The following is a 9,026-nucleotide window of genomic DNA, read 5'->3' on the forward strand; positions in this document are numbered from 1 at the left end:
AAGCCTTTGCATTGAGTTTTGACGCACTTTCATAATGCATCACTATCAATGATGGTGAAAACTTAGATGCATATTCCTGGTAGTTGTATTGTGAACGCTGCATAAGGCCATGTTTACAAGACGCCGTTGAATTGTGTTTTGAAACGCATTTCAAACACACCCAGAATATTTCCTCCAACATGGATGTGTCCGGACTTAAATGCTTGCATTCGGTAAGTAGCCACAAATGTTTGTTTTTTACGTGGCAAAACACAAGTTTTTATGCGATTCATCCTGCGAACATGGTCTTTAAAGGGGTTTTCCCAGCAATCAAGTTAGTGCAAAGTCCTCATGGTTACTTGTGTGATCAGAGCGCTGTATATGGTCCGCCAATACATTCATGTCATTTTTTATTTTCTTAGGAAATGTTTATCTAGACTCCAGGCAAAATGTTCCTGCTTCAATGATGGGACCCCCAGGTTACCCTCATATGCCACCTATGAGCACTACAGGATCCGGCTTGTCAGGTAAGTTGGGATCCTCTTTGCACGTTCATTTAAAATGATAAAGTATTGAGTCTACCAGTTGTCCCCTAGCAGCAGTCCTTTAACCCAATGGTGCCTGAATGTCTGGGTCATTATTCTGTTTTGCTCTCCTTTTAAATGATAATATCTTTCACATCATAAAATGTTTTACTTTATTTTTTTTTTTCAAAACACACAATGATTCAACTAATAGGATAGTTTTATGAGTTAGTTTTTTTTCTCTTCAATGGCAAAAAATATGAAAACATAAGCTTTTTGTCTTTTTTATTTTTCCTATTGTCTTTTAATAAGTAGTAAAATTTAATAAACCTTTACCAGTACATGCTAAAAATCTAGCATCAATCCGCCAACCCTCTCCAGGTGTAGCTACAGATGCAGAGGGTGCATGTACTTCTGCATTCTGCCTTCATGTGTCTTCTGGACCATTGCACCTAGAAACTTTTCTGTTTAGTTTTTATAAATGTAGAAAACCCTCCTTTTTGTATGAAGACTCTTAAAGACATTTTTGACAAGGAATGCAATTGAATTCATGTTTCTATTACCAGGGCACCACGGAGTAATGAACCAACCTCACATGATGCCGTCCTCAAATTTCCACATACGTCGCCCCCTTCCCGCAGATGACATCCAAGATGACTTTGACTGGGACTCTATTGTATAGCACTATAACATCTACAATAGCTCTATTGTCTTGTTTCCCCCTGTGTTGTTGGTATAAGTGACCATGAATGTGATATGAAAAAACAAAGGTAAAGACGTCCAAGTGAGGAGCGAAAAAAACGGATAACTGCTGACGTTGATGACAATCAAAACTGTTGGTAGCAGGATAAACCATATCAATACTTCTGAGTTACCCCTGTAGATCAGTGGTCTGCAGCTGCCACTCTCACCTCCAGCATCTCCTGCGAGGTCACGCTTGGAGTAGTAGTCCGCTGGCAGGATACAGAGCGCTGCTGTAGTTCATTTGTCTCCCTGACAAGCTGCAGCCGCTCACTATCGTCCTGTGATTCTCGACAGCTTGTTCAGCTTTTCTGTAAAACTGATGTCGACCACAAGTGTAACACTGAAATCTGGACAGAATCTCTCGGAGCACTTTCACCTCTTGATGTGCATTTCATATCTCCTACCCAGACAGGTGGCACTTCTGGGGGGCTCTCAGTCCTTTTTATGTCTGATTTATTTATGTGAGCTAGGATTAGTGTAATTGTGATACTCTTCTGGTTATTTTCTTTTATGTGTCTTGAAGGATTTTTGTTATTGTTACACTGCCATGGAACAGAGCACCCACAATCCGATGACCAGGGGTGGTGTGCTGCTTTCAGTGCAATGCCTACCCATGGGTCCTGATCGCCGGAGTAATGATATTGGGAGGGGTTTTGTCATATTTGTGGGGGAATGGGGCAGGGCAAGGGGGGTATTACTTCTATATGTGACAAACACTGCAATGACTGGTCAGAAGAGAGCATACTCATTGCTTTACACCCCCATTTGTAGTGAAAATCTGCAGGGAAGATTGTCCCCTTCTCCTATGTTAGCAGATTAATTTGTATGAGCTGACTGCCTGGGCCTCAAAACTCAGAGGAAGCCCTACTCCTCCCCGTGTTTGTGTTGTCATTGGTGCCTGAGCAGTCCTCGCACCCCTCTTACACACTGGCCACAAACATTGGAGTACGTCCCTTGAAATGCACATGTGTGCCTAATTCTTCCCACAGGCACAGAAGGTGCAAATGACATGTTATAGTCTGATGCAAAGGAACATCCTGTCTGGTGTAATTCTGCTAATTTCTGTTTCCATAATAGAAATATTTCCATTAACATGATTGATTTTTAGGACATTTTTCACCATTTTTACCATTAAAGGCTGTAGAAAAAGATTCCGACAAAATCCATACATTGAATTTCAATAGGATCCTGTACTAGCCTGCACTATAAATCAAAAGGGTTGTACAGCATATTGGCTTTCTTCACAATACAGTGCCACTCCTGTCCACTGGCTGTTTTTGGTGTTGCAGGCTTACCTCATTTTATGTAATTGAGCCTAGTGCCAGACAGTTTACAAACGGGTCTTGCACAGTTTATGGAGGGAGGCGGCTTTTATCCTCCTTTAGAACAATGGGCAGAATATTTACCTTAAATTTTAACTAGATTTGCAATCCTTATAACATGATTTACTAATGATGTACGACTTGTACATGATCCCAGTGTGAATACAGCCTGCCCTACGTGACAAGCAGTTTCACACACTTTGCAATTCCATCGTTGCATTGTTTGTCACTGACAGAAGTCGGCTTTTATGGAGTACTACACATCCCAGCATGCACAATGATTGCTCTTGGCTCCATGGTAGAGTAGACTGTGTGAATTTTAGATTTCATAGACAGTCATGATTTGCAGCCATCTGGGTTAAAGGCGTTGGCCACTTTGCCTCATGGTTTTTTTCAATGTGTGGGGGCAGGATGTTAGGTAATTTACCCATGTACGAGGGCAGTTCAATAAGTACGCGTGTTAGAAATGAAGACACCATTTAAAAAAATATATATGTATTTTTCAACATAGTCCCCTTTTAGAAAGAAACACTTCTCCCAACGTACCTCAACGTACCTTTATCCAGCAAGCCATTTCTTAATGTTAGGGAACTAGAAAAAGTTGCAGGGAGCCAGATCGGGTGAGTACAGGGGGTGCGGCAGCAATCCATAACGCAATTCATGCAGCTTAGCAGCAACAATTCCGGATGAATGTGCTGGTGCGTTATTGTGTTGAAACACCTTTTTCGCCAAATGCGGCCGTGTCTCCTTCAATTTTTTGTCGACGCAGTCCATATAACTCAGTGTAGTATAGTCCAGTGATCGTTCTTCCTTTTTCTAAAAATTCCACGAGGATGAAGGCGTTCGCATCCCAAAAAATCGGCACCATGACCTTTACGACCGATGGGACCGTCTTTGCCTTCTTTGGAGCAGATTCACCAGGAGAAATCCATTGTTTTGATTGTTGCTTAGTTTCTGGTGTGTAATGATGAATCCACGTCAATGGTCACAACTCGACAGAGAAACTCCTTCGGATCTCGCTTAAATTGCTCCAAACACTGCTTCGAAGTTAACAGCCGCATCCGCTTGTGGTCCACCGTGAGCAATGGCAGCACCCATCGGGCCGACAATTTTTTAATCGCCAACTTATGTAAAATATTAATTGTCGTTCCGGTCGACACACCTACGGTCCCATCCAAAAACAAAAAGCGAATTACCCAATGATACTGCTCTTTTTCTATCTTAGCGAAAATCCCGAAACCCTTCTTACTCAAATGGCTGCCAAATCCAAACTAACCTATATCAGTCTGCAATTTGTTTTGCCTTCCTTTGTTAGATGGCAACACAGGATGATAACTTCCCACAGGAACGCCCTCTCGTCAAACACAGGTACTTATTGAACCTCCCTCATGCATCTATTTAAAAGTGCTGGCTTTATTGATATGTAAAGTGAATCCTGTCTTTTACCTCATCAGCCAGACATTCCTGTCCATAAAATGGCTGCAGATGGAGGGTCATGTGATCTCTATCTGTCCATGAAAGATTGCCCTGCAAATGCTCAGGGACAGATAGAGATGACACATGACCCTCCATCTGCGGCCATTTTATGGTCAGGAATGTCAGGCTGATGAGGTAAAAGACCGGAGGCTTTATTTTACCAAGAAAGCGGAGCAGAACTTTTAATAGATGTAATTGCCTAATATCCTGCACATACACACACCTTACAAAACATGAGTAAAGTGGCCAACCCCTTTAAGATGGCCACAGCCATGAGATTGCAGTCATCTCCAACCTACAGCAGTTGGTACATGCTGGGAGTAGTAGTTCTCAATGTGCTGAAGAGCTTGTGGTATGAGACCACTCCTGGAGACAGACCATATTTTACCATGATTTGTCATTGTCACAAAATTTTTTGCCTGCATCAAAATGTCAACATTCTGCTAAGTCACATTCATATGAACTAGGACAAAATCGAGGATGGAATTTGTAGTAATCATTAATAATCCACTTGTTGGGTGAAAACAAAAAATATTCTATGGTTGGTTACTTTGGGGAAAGCCTCTTACTAACGTTATGTTTGCTTTTTAAAGGGATTGTATAGGATTAGAAAAATCTTGGCTACTTTGTTCCAATAACAGCGCCGCAACTTTCCACAGGTTGTGTGTGGTACTGAATCGAGGTGAGCTGCAATACCATACACAACCTATGGAGATTAGGGGGCCCTGTTCCTTTAAGAAGTCTGCCATGTCTTTGTTACTCCCCCCCCCCCCCCCCACAACAAGAGCCTTAATAGATGCATAAGTACTACAAATCTCAGCATACATTGCTTGTAGGGTATGCTGAATGTGTAGTGCTCCAACTCTATGCTGCTTGTGCCTCTAGGCTCTTCCATTCTTCTTTTTTGCTGTATTTTTTTGATAATTCTTGTGCAATATCGCCATTGCAATATCATTATGTTTACATTTTAGAACATATTCCCTAGTCGTTGAATCAAGACTTTTAGTTAGGTTTTTTTTCTCCGTCATATAAGTTATTTACTTATAAATATATAGGGGCAGCCAGCGTGTGCTACAATGGAAGAGATTTATCAAAACTGTTTTCTCAGAGGAAGAAGCGGCCATGTAAACCCATAGCAACCAATCACAGTGCAGCATCCATTTTACTACAGCAGTTTACAGAATGACAGCTGTGTTTTGATTGGTTGATATGAGCAGCAATGGCCGACAGTTTGGATCCATTATGGTGCAGTATATGTGTTTCTATAGATGCAACCATCTGCCCGGGTTCATATTTTAAGATAAAGATATATGTATAATTACATATTGTAGAAAATATTGCAAAGTATCATGCAGTTTGCACAGCAGGTTAGAGAAAGTAACCGTGGTCTGCAATCTGTGGCTGTTGTCAAACCAAAACTCTCAGCAGGGTCCCTGTTAGTGGGAACATGCTTGGAGTTGTAGTTTGATAACCGCCTGGCCTTAATTCCACAATATTAGATTTGCTTTAAGTTATCCAGATGCCTGATAATCAGATAGTTGGAATACATTGCTTTACGTCAATCATGTATATATTTGGTCCCCCCTTAGATTGGGATATCTGCACTATGAGCTGAAGTAGATGGTGCTAGGGTACCCACTAAATGTACCCCTAAGTTCTAATGATGGCCATAGGACATACCAGGTTTTCCCAATTTGTGGTTTTCTCACTGCTGTGAATAGTTTCCTGTTATTCCCCAGGATAGAGAGCAGGCAATGGTATGCACTTAAAAATGTGAGAGGGGGCGGCGCTTCATTAAAAAAACTTTATATCCGAGGCTCCAGCATTCGATGCTACCGGACAGGTAGCACTATCTAAGTGTTGTCCCTGAAATGGTAAAAGGGATATAATGGGTTATTTAAAGGAAATCTACCATTAAAATTAAGCATGATAAACTGCTATACTGGCAGCAGCGCAAACAGTGGGAGGGGCGGAGTGCTAAGGGAGCTAATGGAAGTAACAGCCTGTGAAAAAGGTGTTCTTTGGCTCATTAAAATCAACTTCTAAAATTATGCTAGATGGAAGGAGGCCATAGATAACGAATATAATAAGATTACCACAGTCATGGTTCCTGGATCTATGAGTAAGTGTCCCTGGTTTCTCATGCTTGAATTTAATTGTAGATTTCCTTTAATGTTAATGTAATTTTTTTTTTTACATTCGTTACTATTGCCTGGTCTAGAATTTTTTTTATTTCAGAAATAAATAGTGCAGGTGATAATGTTCCTGTGCTTTTTTTCCCCAGCTCTTTCTCCTGTAGTGAGAAGTGTTTCTAATAGATTTCTAAGGTTCATCCACTTCAGACAGATAAGGAGGCTGATGATTAACTCTTTCCATACCTAGAGAATATTTCCCTTGATGATTCATCTCTCTGAGGAGATAAGATGAGACTGCCCAGGGACTGTCTGCAAGGAGTTAAGTTATTAGACACTTTATCGGGCTCCTTTATCTCTCAGCTGTCAGTGGATAAAAGATAGTTTGCACAAAATGCTTAAATTAGGCAGAGTGAAAAAGGAGGACACAGGGACATGTATCTTTAATAAAGTACATTACAAAGTTTACTATAATCTGTACTATTAATTTAAGCAATTTTAGTTACACTTTAAGTTATTTAAGGTCTGTTATTCCTGATGAGAATGAAATGATCTTTCCCATATTATTATTTTATTCAGTGGATGAGAGGATTTCTAGAGGGGAGGGTTATATATGCCATACTGCCCAGCCTACAGTGTGTATAGTCATTTAATGGAAACCCTATCCTCTACTTCAGCAATCAGATGTCGGATGCCCTACCTAGGGGTATGGCCAAAATACTGGTTTCTTTTGAAACTGCATTACAGGGTTAGCAGAACAAATAATGTAAACTACATATTGTTCACATATACCTTGTAGGGTTAGGCTGTGTATACTGTAAGATATAAGAATATTACTTGTCAAGGCACAAGTCATCTAGTGTCTGCATAATACACAGGAGATACAGATGTAATCTTAGATCAGTGTGTGTTCTTCCATGACTGTCAGTGAGTGGACTTTGTGATATTGTGGTCATTGAGGATTTGGAGAAGACATTATCCCCCCCCCACACACACACACACATACCCAGGGGGAGCATGGTCTGATTTTTAGGTAGGTATTAGTTATCTTCAGAGCAGAAAGGGGCTTCATAATGTAACAAATTGTAATATTCATGTTCTTTATCTCATGTTGCTTCACTTTCATGGCCACTCATGGCCCTATTGCTAGGGCTACAATATCCTCTCTAGCGACTATATTCCTGTTGGATATGACCAAATACTGCCTGACCATTATAAGCCATCTTTTTTTAGAATTCGAAAGCTGCAGCAAGTTGCGTGGCTGTGCAGTATTTGGCCGTATCATTTGTGTTTTAGCCTAACAATGTATACAGAAGCCCCAAACCATATGGAGGTCTATAGATAGTTCATACCCCACTCACATAGTTATATTGATGACTTCATCTTTGTCTCTGTTTTGCCAGTTACCCTCTTCCTCTATCATATATGAGATCTGTTCCAGCGAAACCATATAATCCCAGCATTTGTGGCCCTAGTGAGTCGGTGTCATTGTACGTTCTGTTCATGTAAATAATACTCCTCTAACTGTCCTGTCCAAGGAGCGAAGCAAAGTTCTAGGAAGGAGATTTCAATAGGAATAGACTATTTTGATATTGTTCATTAAGAGGATGATCTATGTGTACATATCTATATTGTATATATGTGATGACAATGGATTTGGCTCTTATGTTTTTGTTTTTTTTTTCTTTTTGTGCAACACTACCTTCTCCCCGTACTGCTGTTTTACAGTCAGTGTTTTAATGTTTATACTTTTTTGTTATTGCACGGTTTATTACATTGCTGAATACGACGCAGCACAAACTCTTGTAAAACTGCGGTGCTGTATCATTACAAAAAGTGTCATGGGATTGTTGCTGACGGATCTGATATGCATGGAAGGCACTTAAAAAAAAAAAAAAAAAAAAAGAAATAAAAAAACATGCTAACAAATTTCTTCATACTTTGTCTACTATATGGCTACTTTGTTCCATGAGCAGTTTGTGTGATTTGTACTGTCTCTGCACCCTGTTCTCGGACCAACCTAGCTTAAAGGGGTTATACAGGCATGGAACTAATTTAACGTGTGTGTGTGGGGGGGGGGGGGCCTAAAAAAAAAAACAATAAAGCACTTACACTCTTCTCCTCTGACTCTTGTCACTACCAGGCCCCGTTTGTATACAAAGGTCGGTGGTTCTATCCAGACAACTGCCATGTGTCTGCTACAACAGGAGTTCAAGTGGTATCCGGCACGTGGCAGTGGTAAACAGACATAGGCTGGCAGTGACAGCAGCACCAGAAGAGTACAAGTCCATTACCCCTCTAAAGGTTCAGGAGAAGTAAGGACCGCTCCACATGGCCATAGAACCTAAGGTGTTGGACCATAGTATATCTAAATTTTAAGTAGTCCTTGTCCTTGCACTAGACCATACACTGCGGCAATTGGAAGTGGTTGAGCCCCCACAACGATCATGACAACAGGCCCCCCTTCTCCCAGCAATCAGGAGAATGAGGATCCCGCTCACACTAATGAATGGAGCTGAAGACTGAGTATGCACCATGCCACTCCGTTCAGTTCTCAGGTGGAGGGAGCCAAGCACTGTCCTGGAAATTTTTGGCTGCTTTCTTGGAATTGGATGAAGCAGCAGGGCGCATGATTAGCAGCGATTATTGATAGTGGGATCCAAGTTTTCCTAATTGTGGGGAATTGGGGGTGCCGTTCTCATTATCAATGGTGCTGTCAGACCATCAATGATTAGTATCGCCTATGCTGTGGATTCGGGTTAACTTCCTAAATAGGGGCAATCCAGTTAATGTTAAGAGTAAACTCCTGCTGTGATTCGGAGGAGGGTTGGACCACATGCTCGTAGACC

The 9,026-nt window shown here is 41.1% G+C and overlaps 1 protein-coding gene across 1 annotated transcript in view; it reads left to right on the forward strand.

The window, feature by feature from the left end:
* Positions 1-8,098, forward strand: part of FOXJ3 (forkhead box J3) — a 68,021-nt gene extending 59,923 nt beyond the window's left edge. The window contains exons 12-13 of the mRNA XM_072156126.1: positions 402-506; positions 1,070-8,098. Of these exons, the coding sequence (XP_072012227.1) occupies positions 402-506; positions 1,070-1,185 (221 nt within the window). The 3' untranslated portion in view covers positions 1,186-8,098. The remainder of the gene's footprint in view (positions 1-401; positions 507-1,069) is intronic.
* Positions 8,099-9,026: the final 928 nt, after the last annotated feature.

Source organism: Engystomops pustulosus, chromosome 6, assembly GCF_040894005.1.
Source record: "Engystomops pustulosus chromosome 6, aEngPut4.maternal, whole genome shotgun sequence".
NCBI classification, from domain to species: Eukaryota; Metazoa; Chordata; class Amphibia; order Anura; family Leptodactylidae; genus Engystomops; species Engystomops pustulosus.